Source organism: Buceros rhinoceros, unplaced genomic scaffold, assembly GCF_000710305.1.
Source record: "Buceros rhinoceros silvestris isolate BGI_N320 unplaced genomic scaffold, ASM71030v1 scaffold1563, whole genome shotgun sequence".
Taxonomy (NCBI): Eukaryota; Metazoa; Chordata; class Aves; order Bucerotiformes; family Bucerotidae; genus Buceros; species Buceros rhinoceros.
Window position 1 is genome coordinate 154,540 of NW_010402888.1, and position 17,471 is coordinate 172,010.

Below are 17,471 nucleotides of genomic sequence, written 5' to 3' on the forward strand. Positions count from 1 at the left end.
AGTCAAGACCACTACTTGCTGATCAGTCATTGGGTTAACTGCAAACACACACAAAAAGAAAAGGTTTGCATTTTTTAATCTTCTCTGCAGATTTCATCTGGATTTTATCATCTATTAATTAGGACGCATGAGGTGCGGCAACATCATGTTCTGGCCAGAGGGGCGATCAGGGTAAATTAGGAAATAGGGAGGGAATTATTTTTCTGTGCTGATCAGCATTCCCGTTAATATTGACAAGGAATTCATAACCTTTGTTGTGTTAAGGGCAAGTGCTTTAGAGAGGCAAGATGAAAGAGAAGGTTCACTTTGGAAGCCAAAACTTTGAACTGTTCTTTCTCTTCGAGCAACTTGATATCCTTAGTAGCAAAGTAATAACAATTCTGATTGTACTAAAGCAAGAAGCTGAAGCACTTTAAGCTCTTAATTACTTTAGCTACCAATAAAACTTATTGCTTGTGAATTTCTTGGGGCTGTTTATTTCAAATGATTGGTTTAATTCTGTTTAAAAAGTCATCTAAAGCTACTGACCCTCTCCTAAAGAGTAATGATGTTATTTATAAAATTACACTAATAAAATGTATTTAACAGTGTTAGAGTGAAGTGATTATGGCTCTTCTTATGTGCAACCTGACAATTCAATTAATCACTTCCAGTTTGCAAGGCAGTTTATCAAAAGGAAGCACTTAAAACAAAGCACTTTGATTCTATCTGATCTGAAGTTCTCTGTATCATAATTTATTAGACTGAAATTTGCAAAACACAAACTATGAGTTATATAAAAATAGATTCATATTTTTTCAATAATGTATGAAAGATTAGCTACTGAATCATAATCACGTCCAATATATTATGATGTAATTTAAGTTCAGTCTCTTCTGATATAAATGCAGGTATGCTGCTGGTGTATTGACATTTTGTAGTAATATTAATTGTTGTATGCAGAGCTATTTGAGTGCATATGTATTGGAGAATGTTTCCCTGAAAGAGCAAAATACTTGCACGATAGAAGTGAGAAGGGTATATTTTATCCTTTGCCGTAACTTTTTATGAAAAATTAGCTTTGGTGATGTGATATCTTCGTCCTTTGTCTTTTAGAGGAGCAGTAGTGATCATAAGAGCAGTAGGCTGTGCAGTATACTCATTACTGGAATCCCAGAATGAAAGGATTTTCTCATCCTGCAGCACCAGGACCTTAGAGTCTGTCTGCATTTTAGAGCAGAATACTTGGACATCGTATTCCTTTTCCTGTGGTGTGTGCATGGGGCTCTTTAAAAGAGCCTTTTTCACTTCCCTAGGGACCTTTTTCAAGTGTTTTACGTAGCACATTATACATGGAACATAAATTAGTCTGGTTCTTTTCCACATAGCAGAAATAACCAAATAGTACCTTAAAGTGTTCTTGTTTTCCCTGATATGAGAGATTTGTGTACAAGCATGTATCTGGAGAAGATAAAATGCTGTAAGTGTGGTTATAAGGGTTTTTCAGTGTAAGCCTCAGATAACTGCATTACTCACAAAGCCATAAGTGAGTTATGCAGGTTGTCCAAAACGAGTGCCAATAAAACCATAATGTGGTAGCTTTTCTGTACATAAAGATGTCATATTTTAAATCTCATAATTTGGAGCATTCCAGGGTTTAAAGCGAGGCTCGCTGTGTGTTCCCTTCAGAAGCCTGGATCTTTCCTCCACAATGTTGTAAAACTCCTGTTCCTAACCGTGTGGGGCTGCAAGATGCCAGAGCATAAATCTGTCACAGGGTGGGGCGGAACACTGTCAGATTTATACCTCACTATTTAGTTAATTTACTTCTTAAAACCAAAGGTTCAGCTGAAAAATAGGCAACTGAATTAAGAAGCAGATTTAAACGGTGCTTAAGTGATTTTGTTGATGCAGGGTGTGGGTTTTAGACAGCTCATGAACTTGAACATTGGGTTGTCAGAGTCTTTTTGTCTGGAATACCAGTATAACCTGATGTGGTAGGATTTGATCTACCTGTTAAAACGCAAGATGCTGAAAAACTATAAATTATAGGGAGAAAAAGGCTTTCCAGTCGGTTAGAATGAGAAGCCAAAATATACAGCTAGAAATTTCTTTCAGTCAAATCACTGAAGTATTTTTAAATCTCATTTGTCGTTTTCTTCATTTCTTCATCTCTTGTCATAGAATGCCCGTGTGAGAGAAAGCATGTGTGTACGAAGTTAAAAACAGACCATAATGCACAGTATTTAAATTATCTTCCTGGTTTCTGAAATTTCTAGTTGCCAGGGGAATGGAGGGTTGTCACGTAACAAAACCGGAGATATAATTTTTTTCAGCTTGATCAGAGTTCAGGCTTTTTTTCCTGCCTTGACCCAATTAACTGAGTATCTTTCCTTTTCAGTTCTTTTTTGGGGGAGTTTTCGTTGTTTGGGGGGAAAAAAAACCTCCCTAATTTTCTTTAGAAATTATTTAAATATGATAATTCTTCATGCTGTTATTGCATTGTAAATAATGAGTTCTGTGATTGAGACCCACAGCATCTTTCTGAAAAATGTGAACAGGAAGCATTATTCCCAGCTTGAGGATTATGGTGTTCCTTTGCCAACACCAGTATTAGTGCACAGATCTCCTGACTCCTGTGATTAAAGGAAGTTCTTTATTAGTTCTGTGCAGGATACTTTCCATGCGGTGCTGATTTTGCATGTAGGGTTGAAAGATGCAGACTATCAGCTTACGTTTTGGATAACATTTTGCTCTTGGCCTTGAACCACTTTGAATTTGGCAATAGCACATTATGTCCTCTAATGTCTCACTGTTTTGGTGGTTTGGTTTTTTTTTTTTAGTAAGCATTTAACTCAGTGTCTCTTAGGTGGATGGAATGAATCTTCTTCTGTCTTCTGTCCTCCAGAAGATTGTGTGTTCTGCAGAAGGTATAACTAGGGAGGAGGAAAATTAGAAGGTGAAAGGAAAGCTTTGTTTGGGGAGTGTCATTTGCTTTGGGTGCTGTAGAGTTTGGGGTGGATTGGTTGTTCAGTATCCGAGGTATTTTGGTATGTTTATCTAAAGTTAAGCTATTGCTTATACTGTGTAAGTCTAGTCATGGAGTGGAGACAGCTGTCTGGATACTTGACAGAAGAATAAAAGGAGGAAAGGTGAAATTCTCTGTGCAGCTAGGCTATTAGGTAATCATTAGCGTGCACTTCATATTAATTGTGAAGTGCACAATTGTGATTGCCTAATAGAAAAACTGCTGTCAGACTGTGCAAACTGTGTTCCTTATCCACATCTCAGCTAATGTATTTCAGGTCCACTCCCAGTCCAAATTTTTGCCATGTTTGTATCATCTTTATTGATGAAAGAAGCAAAGGTGATCTAGAAGGAAAAGGTAAACCTTTGCTGACCTCCTGGTCATTACTGAATATAGGGCCATAAGCTCCTCCAACTTTCATTAGAAACAAATGAAAGGGAAAAAAAAAAGCATTTTGCTACAAAAATGTCTTAGACTGTACAAGAATTACAAAAAAATCCAATATTGCCCTGTCAGCTAAAGAGGGGGGAAAGGGAGCAAACTGACTTCTTAAAAATACTTAAATAAAAAGAACAGTGCTGTATCATTATCTTTCTCTTTTTATATAAATTATTTGGTTTAGGCTTAAAATAGCATTAGCTTAGAAACAAATATATATTGTTGGCAGTGCTTGTTTAATATTTGGAAAAAAACCCTAGTTTTAGAAAATCCTGTTCATTACTAGTGAGATGATTATGTTGGTGAGCCTATTGCTGCGTGTAGGTATAATTCACTGCTGCTGTTCTGTTTGTTTTTTCTCTGTTGCATTTAGGTTATCTAGTTTCAGACACAGTCTATTAAATGGAATATTTTTTAGTAGCTGAGGTTTTCCCACCTGTCTACCCTAAAACACCTGCAACATATGTTTGTGTAACCCTGCAATGCTTTGTGGTTTGGGCTTTGAGAAATTCCCCCAGAGCTTTTTGCTTATAAACAGCTGAGCAATTCATTTCTCTAATGACGAGTGCTTTTCCCTTGGCATTGAGGCAGTAGCATGTTCGCTAAAATAAGTCTCATTTTTCATCAGACATATTGGAAATCCTTTTTCATTGTTGTCTCTTATTCTGAAGCTTCAGATTTTGTGCAAAATTGTATTTGGTTTTGGGTTGGGGTTTTTGTTGTTGTTAGTAATGCTAAAGAGGGAGGAAAGGAAATACCTCGGCAAAGAAGAAAAGACCAAGAAGGAAAAGGGTTATGCTAGGGAATTTGAGTGTGTGGAGCATGATCCTTAGCTGGTGGAAACTGCTTTTCAGTGATTTCTGCAACTTTAGGGAATCTCTGCTGTGTTTGGTGTGACCACGGCCTCAGCCCCCAGCCTAGGAAAACAGCAGGCAGTGCCGTGTTCCCGGAGGAGGATAAAGCCGAAGAGATGGTCCCCAAGAACCTCCTGCCAGCTGTGGGAACTGGAGTGACTCAGTCTTGTGGTGGCTGGGAGCAGAAGGAGGAGGACAGGGGTTAGGGCTTCAGCAGGCAAATGAGGTGGGGGGAGACTCAGAGGCAGGAGTACGTCAGAGGTACCTGAGTCACTTTAAGGCACCTCTTCGCTTTGGGCCGTGGCTAATACGTTTTGAAGAGACAAAGTACAGAGTCACATAAATTTCTTTGTGGGCTTCTATATCTGAATTTCATACATTGTCCTTCTGAAAGTGTAAATTGGACATTTTCTACCAGTTGAAACTAAGCTCACTCTAGCTAGGAATTAAGATGACAAGAATTTTAAAACCAGCAGACTGCTCCTACATAGGGGGTGTGGGGAAGAGGGATTTCTAGAATTGGTACCGGCAGCTTTTCTCTCTGATTTCTGTGCTCTCTTTTCTTAGAAGGGGAAAAGCATTACTGTGTTAATCTGTATTGTGCCCTTACACAATTTCTTAGGGGGATTCAACAATCTACTAGTTTCAAGGGTGTATTTCACTGTTATTTTAACATTTTCCTTTAAAAAAAAAAAAAGATTTTATCTGAGGTACTAGTCAAAACACTTACATAAACTGAAAAAGAAAAGGAAAAACTTCACTTGCTTATGTAATTAAAAATACCAAGAGGATCATTCTGTATTGCACTGTGTAGGAAAAAGAATTTGGTTACCGTGAATGTTTTAAACAATGGAGCTACATTTTGCTCTAAATAAATGTATTTAGTCTTCAGTCCTAATACATGGACATAGGGGACAGCTCAAATTGGATGCTTAGAGAGGGGAATTAGTTTAAAATTCGTAAGGGACATTGTAATTGTGTAGGATTTCCTTTCTCCTCCGTTTGTTTAACTTACTGAGATGGTTAAAAGGAATATAAAATTTAAAGGATAATCACAATGGCATAAAGATAATAATTCTCATAAAATCACTTTTTTTTGGAAGTTGTTGTCACAGTTTTTGGAAGTATTTAAAATTTTTTTGGTGAGACTTCATGGATACTTGTCTGCTAACATATATGTCAGGTTGGATTTTTTCTAAATAATGAAATTTTCCAAAAGGTTATCTCTGTAGTCTTACAAAAGGAGTTGCAGCAATAACCCTTGGTATTTACTGTCTTGCATTTCTAATGGTTTTTCAACAGCATGTTTTCTGAGGGATTTTTTTTCACTACATGTAACGGTACTTTAAACTGCTTCTTCCTTTGATACCTTTAAAGCTCAGAGGAATTTAAATAGGCCCCTGTGAAGTAATGCTCGAGCCTCATTCATGTGTTGGAGTTAGATCATTATTCCTATTAATGGCTGTAAGTGCTTAGGCAGTAGATCAGCTTTTCGTGTCTTGAATTGCTTGTCATGTCTGCATAAATATGTTTCAAGATTGTGTTCCACATGGTCTTTTCCTTTTTTTTTTTTATTCCAAAGCAATATCTAATTTTTTAAATGTATTTATTGGGTGGTGAAAAAGAAATTTCAGTGGTTTTGGTAAGTTTAAAATACATACTGGGTTATTTGAAACAAATTGCAAAACTGACTAGCATCCAGTAATGTGAATTTTTCAAAGGGCTGCCTTATGACTTAGAAATGCCCATTATTTTAATCATCTCTTACTCTTCCACCTTGTTGAAATGGTCATCAAGACATGTAAAGAAAAGTTATTTAATTTGTAGGAGAAAAGTTGCACTGATTACTGGCGTAGTAGTCGCAGAACCATCAGTTATCCTCATCACGTCAGTTTGTATTTGATTACCATAGAAATGTATTGAATTACCAAACTAGAGCAATAGTAACTACAGCTGATTCATTGTTATTGCTGTCAGTTGATGAGGACTGACTTACAAGCCATATGAATGTGGAGAGTTATGTAAATATTTTTTTTATGACAGGAGAAGAAAAGTGTAGAGCGGCCATTACAATGTGGGTGGTAGGGTAGATGAGGATTTTTTTAATGAATGTCTAATAGCTTTTAGTTGTTTCATTTTTTTAATGAACATTACAAGCAGGATACATTTTTAAAATGCTTAATGTGTTTCCAAAGAAAGAAAATGAGACACTTCATACACGATTGTCTGACTGCAGGAAATTACCTGGAAACCCCCAGCCTTAATTTGACCCCAGAAATCTTCCTAGCCTTTGATATCTACCCCCTCTTGAAATCTCTTTTCCTTTTGTGCACATGCAATATTTTGGTCTCTAAAATGCAACTCCTATATTCTCTTCCAAGAATAAGATATCCAAGGAAGGAGCGTTATCTGCAGTTATGAGGAAAATGAGAGGGTCAGACTATGGATACTCCAGTCTATAATGAAATCTGGAGTGCAAAGATACAACATGTGAAACAGCAGAAGACCGACTGTCAGAATATAATGTACTCTCACCTGTGAACAACTGTTTTGGAAAGGTCATTGCAAGGTTCATTAAAGTTGTGTTTACTGCTAGCAGGACTTAAGAAGGCAGAACAGAATATAAGGCAAGAGCCATGAATGAAAAAACCTTTAAAGCAAATACTTGGAAAGTATTTAGACCTGGTTTATATAATATATCTATCTGATCATTATGCAGAAATCTGCCATTTGGTTTTCTCTTACACTGGAAATTACTTACTTTAAGCCATTTCTCTTCTAATGTGTACATACACAGGTATATATATTTAATAAGGTCTGTCTGTACCTCTGTTACTTTGGTTTCATCTGTATGCAAATTTTTTTACTTAACTGTATTTATTTCCCCCTCCAAGTAATGTCCTTCAGGGTGCATTTGTTCGATCACGATGCTTTATGCATATACTGTGGTCCAGACTTAATCAGTGCTCGGTGGATTATTAGATCCAAAAAGGATGGTTTCAGAGCTGCTGAAGGCAGCGTGCTTCAGTGAAATAGTTTCACTGTGACAGAGGTGGTGACTAACAAGTGGGTTTTGGTTTCAGTAGTAATTATATACATTTTATTATAGGTGAGCAGTTTTTTATTCGTGGCCTCTGAGTAGGGTGAAATTTTGGGAGAAAACCAGGTTCGGTGTGCCATCTAGTGGCAGCGTTCACGGTGTGTCGCTAAATTTGATAGCTGGCTTAACCGAGGCGCTGCGGGTGGTGCATTCAGCTCAAAACACTAGCTATAGCTTCTCCTTACTATGACCATTTTCTTTAAAAACGTATCGCTGTAGTTTGAGATGGCAAAATTCTGTAGCTGAGCTAAAGGAGGAAATCGATCGTTACCTGAACTTGTCCAAGAATTACTGATTCACTTAGAAATGTTGCCACGACAGCCAAGAACCCCATTGCTGAGTGGAAGAACACTAATTTCTGTGAGCACAGAGTGGACTTACTGGGAACACTTGGTATTGTTTTAGGACTTCACTTTTGTGTAAACTGGTATTACTGCCTCAATAAACCAAGATCCTGGGAAAAGAAATTATTCTTTGAATTTCTGATCTTAATTAATAAGCATAATTCTTGTCTCTGCTTTAAATCTCTCAGAAGATTCCAATAATGGGTTTTGTGTGGTTGGTTTTTGTTTTGTTTTTTAGAGAAATCCAAGACCAGTGACTCACCAGTTCCAACAGAATTTAGATTATTACAAAGCACGTGGAGCAGACTTGATGAACAAAACCCGGTAAGCTATTTCTGCATATGTGTTAGCTGAACTAAGACCCTACTTAAACAAAATGTTTCAGTGGTCACTTTTAGCCCAAACAGCAATTACATAAGCAGAATTAGAAGCACATGTACTTATTTGTATCTGTATTTATTTTGAATCTTTACCTTGCCTAGTATTACATGATAGTAAAACTTACAGATAGTAAAACTTGCTGGCTTTTCTTTAAGGCTAAGGACATTCGTACGTAATGACGTGTGCACTAAAAGCAGGGGGTAAAACATTGCCAGTGTAAGTTCTGTAGCTGAACTGCTTCTGACAATGCATCTAATCACAATCTGGAGTATCCACGAGCCAAAAGCTGTGTACGTTAAACTGAATTAATGTAAATCCAGTTTGAAGTAATTTTTACAAAACCTTTTGCAGCACTCCTCCCTTGTTTTAGAACCAGTTTGTATCAATACTGCTTAAATTCCTTGTCAAGGCCATTTTATCTGATGGTCACAAGTGTAAAGGTGCCCGTGCCCCAACTGGGTGGCCGTGACTTGGGTACCAATTGCTGGTGGGTGGTGGCTGCTGGTGGCTGGGGCGCTGGGGCAAGCCAGTGCAAGACGCAATGCCTTGCTTCGGTTTATACTGTCACAGGCAGTTTCTCGGATTGCTCGTGGCCCAGGCAAAGACCGTGCCTGCTGATTCGTAAGAACTGGCTGGCTTTTAGACCTGCACACCTTTGTCAAATTCTGTTTAAATCAGTTACATTAAAAGCTAGCTAAAATTAAAATTGAGTGCATTAAAAAGCTCTTTAAAATGGAGAAAGGAGCAGGAATTAAAACTGAGTAAAGTGACTGCAAAATCTTTTTTTTTTTTTAACCAGGCTTTAAAGTTGGCGTCAAAAATTACTGCGTTCTGTTGCATTTTGTTAATATTTTTACTTGTTTATTCTTTCAAATAATGGGCTCAAGAGTTGAGTTAACTTTAAAAGGAGGTTATTTGAAAAATCCAAAAGATGCATTTCAAGGAATTTGAAAAAAGAAATAAATTATAAAGTCTGAACAGGAGTGACACCTGTTGGAAACCTAAATTCTAAGGAAACAAATGTCCATTAAACCTCTGTTGAAATATGAATTCATTACACATATATGTACAGAATACATACCAAAGGAGAGAATAAATTGTTCAGAATAGTTCAGATAGAAGAATAACTGGGATAAATTTATCTCAACATAAGAACATTTGGAGTAGGCCAAATGTGGTAGATCTGTTTAAGATTGGACTACAGAGAAGACTGGAAGATGTAACATTAAGAAATGTTTCTGCAGAGAGCTGAGAGATGGATTAGGTCAGCTACCAGGTCTTTTTCTTCTTTAATTCCACAGGCTGAATGACATATTTAAAATATCTTGGCAAATCCTTAATATATATTGCGTATTTTATCACACAGAAAACTTTTAATCCATCACATTCATATGTTTGTCTCTCATCTCTCATAATGGCTACTTACTGAAGAGAGAAATGCCTTTGAATAAGGCTCGCCTGAAACAAAACATTTTCATCTTAGCAGAAAACTGCAGAGATTGAATCATCTTCCTATTGCTAGTTTAAAAATATACCATTCACAGTCAAGGTCAATGATGCTTATTGTGATCAAACAATATTGTTTGCTTCATAGATGGAATTCACGTCTCCTTGGTACTTACATTTTTTAACTGATGCCTTACTTTTAAATGCATCTGCTGATAACTCTACAACATAATCAATCAGCATTTTTGTTGTAATTGTCGTGCATGTCTGGTACATTTAGACGGCTAAAATGTAGGCATTGATCTCTGTTTAATCGCTGGAATCATCCTTTGCATTAATATATCGGTCATTTATAATGGTAAGAAACATTGTTCTTATTTTCCTGAACTTCAGCTCAGCTTTTACATACCTCCTCTAGAGAACCAGCACCTAGCTATTGTTCATTTTCTGAAGCTGTCATACAGAGAATTTGCACAATAAATTTTACTTCAAAATACTTCTAATAAGACCACCTTCTGACAAGAAATTTAGATAGCATTTTTTATTTTTTGTGTATGTGTTCTGAGCTGATCATTAGCAGTGTCAGTTCATAGCAGAGCCAAATCACACGTAGGTATTAGAAGCTGCAGTAAATACCCTTCCTAGTTCTCAAATAATTATAAAACATTATTGCGTGTTATTGTTGAAAATTTTTTTTAATCATTCTTCAGTCATAACAGCTTAGGTTTTTTGGTGTTTATTGTTCCTGTAAAGTAAAATTCTTAAAAACTCTCTTCCCAACTATCTGAAAAATGCAAAAAACTAATGTGTCCTGGTTTATATATATGTCAAACCAGCAAACTAGACAGTGTAGAAGGAAAAACTGATACTTTTTACTAAGCAAAATATAGCTAAAAAAAAGAAACAAGAAACAAGCTGGTGGCCACAAATACACTACCCTCTGTATAAGTTTTGTCCCCAGCATCTGTGGACCATCATGATTCCAGTGATGCAGTTAGCTCAAAGCATTAAGTGGCTTTGTTGCTCGGGTAGCCCATCAGGAAAATATTTACTTGTAGCAAATTTAATTTTTGGGGCAAAGCGAAGAATTTTTTTTACTGATTGTCAAGACCTAAAGACCACACAAACCTAGGACTCAATGTGCAAGCCGTTTTCTTCTTTCTAAGGTGATGTTTCAGGTGAGTGAGTGATATATACCACCCCAATCTTGCTGATAAGTTTCAGTAGACTGAGGAAAAAAAATATGCCCGATATACTAAAGATTAAATCCTGAATCTTACCCAGGTTATTACCCTGAAATCAATGATGTAGTTAGAGTCACTGAGACTGCTGGTAACTGATTAATATCTGCTAAGCCACTGTTCGACATTTCTTCAAAGCTACAGTCTTCATTTTCTTTCTGGAATGGAGAAGTCATTAAATAAAAGGCCCTGTGCTGACTCTTCTGATGCCACATATATGTGAAGGAATAGAAAAACATCCCTTCTTTTTCTTTAAGTGTCTCTGCAGTACCTTGGGGAACTGATTACTAACTAAACATGCTAAGTAGTAGCTGAGTAAATTTGAATAGTAATAAACATTTTACCATGTCCTCTTCTTTAAAGTCATTGGGACCTATTCAGTTTGCTTTTGAAACCATTTGGGACTCCTGCAAGAGTATTTTACAGTTCTGAAGATGCTTTCTTTGTAGTCACTGTCAGTCGTTCTCAGGTGGTTACAGAAAGACTTTTTGTAGTATCAGCAGCAGTCAATAAAATGGGGGAAGCGTGGAGACAAAGAAACATTCTGTAATTGTTATTCAGCAGTCATTCCTTCCCAGCTTCAGCAAACTGAGAAGCAGCATTTTGTCCTGCTCTCTGCACTGCTGTTCCTCCTAAAAAATGCTATATACTGTCTTTCTTCATCACCAGTATATGGCAGAAGGACCCCATACAGCTTGGGGCTGTATCTCATGAGTGTGCAGGCTCACATATTTTCTCCTGCTGTCTCTCATTTTAACCGTATCTATTCTGAGTCTAAACAATTCAGCTGTTGTTATATTCTGGATATGTTCTATCTATGTGCACATATTTATACTGGAAATTCTGAAAAAAAACCCGAAAGACAAACCCCCCATCTGGAGACAAATAGGGAAATGATAGGAAAAGCAAATTCAAAATTGAATTTTCCAGGTGCCTACGCAGAAGTTAGAAGTCATCCATATTAATTAATTTGTAGTTTATTTTTACTTAAACATACCCAAAACATTGCAAAACTTTTTTTTTCTCCAAAACAATTATTGCATTGTTTTTAATTGTATGTATTTCCTCAGATTTTTTTAAAGACAGCTATTTATATCACTGAAGTGCAGATCAATAAAATAAAAACTCAGGAGTGGAAATGTCTCTGTGATTGTAATGTATCTCTGCGAAGGGTATTTCAAGCATTAATTATATAAAAAAGGAAAATATTGCATGAACAAAATAGGAATGGCTTTGCTGATCCCTGAGATATGTGAACACCACTACTGGAAATTTGAAGCTTCTTTGCCTCTTTATTTTAAACAGATTAAATGGTTCGTCAATTTTCTCATTCTTAATGTTGCATATAACTGAATTAAATAGCCACTGTAGTTTAAAAAGTAACAGTGATAAGGATTGTGATCTAGTATATGCATTATATCCTGAAGTCATTCTTAGCCAAAATCAGTTTAGAAATCAAGATACTCGTTAAAAAGTGCTTGGCTTGAGATGGCTGGGCTGGACAGAAGGTGAAGTAAAAGCAAGAGGCATCTAGCTCTGCCAACCTAAAAATACAGTCTAGTGTTAATTTTGCCTATTGGAACAAATACTTGGGTTTGAGTAATTTTAAACATTTAAGATCATTTAATCTAGTAGAAATAAATATCAAAGCGGTCTTTGAAGAAGAAGTGCAAAAAGTCAGTTTTATAAAGTTCTTGATGCTTTAGAGCCTGGATTGCTTTTTGTCACTCATTCTTTTTTTTCACTTAAAAAGGCAAATTAAGAAACCTGATGCAAAATTGCTTTGTTTAGTGTTAGTCTGGAAGAACTAACAGGAAGAAGGGGCAAAAAAAATTTGTCCACTACTGGTTGGGAAAATCTCACACCACATGCATTTCGTAATGCACACCAAATTACATTTTGTAATGCTCAAATCTTGGATATTATTCCCCCAGTTTTGGAGAGCAAGGCATGCATTGCTGTGCCAGTCCAAACCGTTGACAAGAATGTGATGATTTCTCCTGATTTTTTTTCAGCGCCAGTGCTAAGACTGCCCCACTGAACATTAACAAAGTCTCCAACAGCTTACTGAATTTTGGCCGAAAGCTTATTGCTCCTGCCATGGCTTCAGGAGGGGCTGCGGGTGCTCCTGCCAGCGGGAGCAGCTTTCCTCCCCCTGCAGTGCCCATCAGGAGCACAGTGGAGGCACCTCAGCACCACCACCACCACCACCACCACCACCAGGCACAGCAGCAGAGGATGATGAAGTCCGAAAGCATGCCAGTTCAGCTGGGCAAAGGTAAAGGTGACATGTGTGGCACTGCCTTGACAGAGGGAAGCTTTGTCATACATCTTAAGGACTGAGGACAGTCCTTTTCTTGATTTTAGGTTGATGGGTTCATATTCAGTGAAGTGGAAAAAACAGAATATTGTGAAGCAGGATGTCTATGCGAAGTGCAAGAGCATGTTTGCTCATGTCTAAGGCAGAGTTAGACGTTACCTGAAAAATGTACAAATACTATAGGAAGTTTTGAACCTTTGAAAAAATACTAACCATAAATTACATCAGACATACCACCAAACTACATTGTTACCATAAACATTACCCAATTAATTCTTCAGTCTTTTAAATGCACCATGCTTTTAAGTGTAAGACTGATTTCATACAGATTTTTTCAGGTTATTGGCACAAATCCCATGCATAACAAGGAAGTTAGATCAATTACAGAGTAATTCTTAAAAATGAAATCTTATTCCCTTTAGAATGTGTGGAGCTTATTTGAGAAGTTATTTGAACAGTAGAATGTGTTTGTCTTTTAATAATTTGTGATGGCCACTGCACTTTCTCTGTTTGGTAAATACTACTTCTTTTCCTTGAGCCTTTCTTTTATATTTCTTGAGGACAGTTTATTCAAACAACAAAGTCACAAGCTCACCTTTGGTAGTTGTTTCCTATACTCTGCCATGCTCAAGGTGAGTTACTGCTTTTCATCTTCAGACCGACTATGGCAGTGTGTTCTTTGTCAGGAGTATGTAGAGCGATGCAGTATCTGCTGCTTCTAGCAACTCCTTGAGTCATGGCTATAAGTTTGAGGGATGGTGCTGGGTGCCCTGAACCATTCTGTAGGATTGCATCATATTTTTCACCAGATTTGGAAGGGTAAGAGAAGGGAAATAATACTTTATAGCTGAAGTTGGTGTTGTTTCTCTTTCTGTGGCATCAGTATGGTCCAAAGTTAGTTCTTCCATGATGCGTCACATCCCCAGCAGACGCTGAGGGAGCAGAATTGGAAGGTGCAACTGTTCTCTTGAAGCAAAGAGATACGGGCACTTCTCTAAAGGCCACTGTAGCTGCTTGGCAAAATCCAGATAGGGAGCTTCTCACAGAATCAGAATTATCTCAGAAATTTCTCAAGCAAGGGTTTTGCAATGCTAATGCGAAACTGAAACACAGTGAATACTTGACGCAAATCCTGTTCACGACAATGGAAGTAAAATTCGGCTTGGAACCAAATTATTTCCACAGTTTTGGAGAGGCTTTTTTGTTTGCTTTTTTTTTTAGAAGTTTTTCTTAGTTCCCCTGTCACATTATTCTTTTTTTACCTTTTGGGTTGAAAAGCAGTCTTCAGGTGGTTATTTTCTTTCCCTGCTTAGTATAAAAAAGTATGCGGTTTGAAGCAACTTCAACTGTAGCTTGATCAAGCCGGTCAAGGACAACCCTGCTTACACTTGTATGTGCCAATTAATATGTTGCATCATCCAGAAATGCACCCGACACTTGCCATACAGCATCAGAATAAAAACCTGTAGCTATGTTTGGTCATTGTCGTGTACAAGCTGTGCACATATTTCTGTATAAATTACAGGAATGGGGAGATTCAGTAAAGTTATCAAGAAATTATGCAAATTTATAATGTAGGGCACAAAGCATTTTCATGGTAAGAGGAAATAAAACATACTGCAACTCTTCAGTCCCTGCAGCTTCCCCTCACCCTATTGTTATCCATAGCTGGTACACTTGCAGAAGGCATTTAAAGACAAAAAATGTAAATATACTTGTTTTAATCAGTGGAAATCACAGTGAGTTTTGTTTTACATATTAGTGCCATGCTTGTTGCTCCAGCCTGTACAGTTACCAGTATATTGCCTGTAGTTCTATAGAAATTTTAAATGACAGCAGCTAACTATGTTTGCGAGTGCCATAATTTTTATTTTTAAAGAGAAACTCAAAATGGCAAATGAAATAGGAGATCTTTTAGAGGCTGCCCAGAGAATTCTCTCTGGAGTAAGTTTAAATGTAGGAATATCTTAGCAAAAAAAAAAAAAAAAAAAAAAAAAAACCCCTATTTGAAATGACATTGCAGTGGACACAGGCTAAAAAAGGCATGTTTGGAGCATGATACAGATACCTTTGTAAACAACTCAGCAACATCTCCATCACACCTTAAAAGTGAGAATGAGTCTTTTCAGTTCTGTGTAGGACAGTATCACAACCTCAAGAAAGGGCTATACAGCATCTCCAGGGAATGAGGGCACTGCGCACAGCTCTGAGAAGATGTGTGTACTTCTATCCCAGGCAGTAGGGTTTAGGATTTAGAATATATCCATAACCTGAGAAGCTCTCATTCTGCTTCCGTTTGTGCTGAACTTTTTACCTTCTGCACTGGCTTTTTTCAAACTCTGGATTCTGCTGTGCCTTTTGAGTATCTAAAAGATATTTGGCATGCTTGGTGACTACAAGGCTCCCAAGTTACTGACTGGCTGTCACTAATTGTCATACATTCCTGTACTTCACTGTGTTTTCAGCTCTCCTCAACCTCCCGGAGCTTGATTACGTAGCTGAGGTAGGCAGAGGCATGGATTTAGGATTTAAATTGATAGCCATTTACACTTCCAGTTGATCTAACACTCACAGATGCTCAGCTGGACAGTATAACAGACCGAAGTGATGTAAATCTGACAGGCATCAAGTCACAAAATGTTGTCCATTTTTCTCGTATTAGTCCTTTCAGGTGAATTCTCAAGTAGTGCTAATAATTTAAATTAATATGTAGGAAGTTATACGTTTGAAGAGATAAAATTAATTGCCTGATCTGTTTGTCTTTTAAGTATGATGAAATTATTGCTAACAAAATATCTTTCAGAACTGGCAAAATAGTCCTATCCCAGTTTTAACAGCTCTGTGCAGACAGTTTCCACTCACAAACCAGCAGCAGTGAGTGGTGTCTTTCGCTCTGCCACCTCCAGGGGTAGCTTGTGCTGCGCTTCAGATGAGGGGTGGTTGCTTTACATAATCGATAGTAATTATTTCTGACTGCGAAGTTTTGGTACTTGCTGAATTTCTTCAAAGAAAAAAATGCATGTAATTTAGATGATGTAAATGGAAAAACAGCAGACTAATATTAAGAAAAAACATGACTGCAAGCCTGTAATTTCAGATGAGTCTTCAACATTACAAATCCAGTTGAATGAAGTATCCAGACACCTGACTGGAAATTCAGTTCCTCCTAATAATATATTAATCCCCTTCATCCTGTCCTCAGCACAGAAGACTGGGTATCATTACTGATTACTTATGCACAGTAGCCTGCTAATAGATGGGATTAAAATATTCTCTTGATCCTACACAGTGAAGGAATTCGTTGACACAGATGTTGAATTAAAATTTTGAGTTCATTGAATTGTCAGTTGAGATTATCGTCTTGAAAAACAAAAATATTGATAATGAAAAAAGTAGGAAAAAAAAAGCAGAATCGTTACCCTTTGTGTTCCACTAGGTTCTTGAGTATTCAGAAACTGGATACCTTTGATTACCAAATGACAGTGTGTTGCCAAATAAAAAAGCATTTCTCTTTCACTTCTTCCCTGATAGTGCCAGGTACAGTTTTCATTCTAGGTCCTTTCACATTGAAACCCAAAGACTTTTGATTTGAATGCAACTTCGTCACAAGGACACGTCAGGGGACCAATTTGAAGTTGATGTTCTCCCAAAACTGTGATCAGCTATTTAAAGAGTTTCCAGACTACTGCTTGGTTTTATGTGTTGATACTTTGGCAGTATTTGTTATAACACAAACAGACTTTCCACAGTCACCAAATATGCCCTAAAGAAATTATCTCTATTCAGAATAATTCATGAACTGTGTCTAGAAAATGAATATGCTTTTTCAGAAGGAAAAATAAGTTGTCCTTACTGATAGCACAACTGGAAAAAAAAATTAAGGAATCAAACACTGGTTAACAAATGCTTTTTTTCTCTCTTTAAAACATATAAATAAACATATTCCTAGGCAATTAAGACATTTTATTGACAGTACTATTACTGTCAATAGCTAGCAGAACAACACTGTCAGTGTAAAATACCAGAAACGAAACGGTACTTTGATTGTTTTTGTTTAGATTTTTATATAAAACAGTCTCTTAAAACACACTGCTTTTTTTGCATGTGTCTGAATGCAGTATGTGATGCAGTGATTACTAAAACGTCCTGAGTATTTTTGCCTGCACTTACACCACTCTCCTACAATGTCCTTTGTGTCCGAAGCAGGATCTTCCAGCTAAAAGCCCCGAAGCTGCAGCTCTTTGCTTCAGTCAGTTGCATTTGTGGGGGAAACCTTCTAACGCTGTGTTTGTTTCCCAGGCGAGGCGGGCGCGGGCAGCGATGCTGGGCTGCCGCAGCAG

The 17,471-nt window shown here is 37.2% G+C and overlaps 1 protein-coding gene across 1 annotated transcript in view; it reads left to right on the forward strand.

The window, feature by feature from the left end:
• Positions 1 to 17,461, forward strand: part of TBC1D5 (TBC1 domain family, member 5) — a gene marked incomplete at its 3' end in the record, with an annotated part of 143,319 nt that extends 125,858 nt beyond the window's left edge. The window contains exons 14-16 of the mRNA XM_010132782.1: positions 7,982 to 8,067; positions 12,827 to 13,089; positions 17,431 to 17,461. Of these exons, the coding sequence (XP_010131084.1) occupies positions 7,982 to 8,067; positions 12,827 to 13,089; positions 17,431 to 17,461 (380 nt within the window). The remainder of the gene's footprint in view (positions 1 to 7,981; positions 8,068 to 12,826; positions 13,090 to 17,430) is intronic.
• Between the last annotated feature and the right edge of the window lie 10 nt (positions 17,462 to 17,471).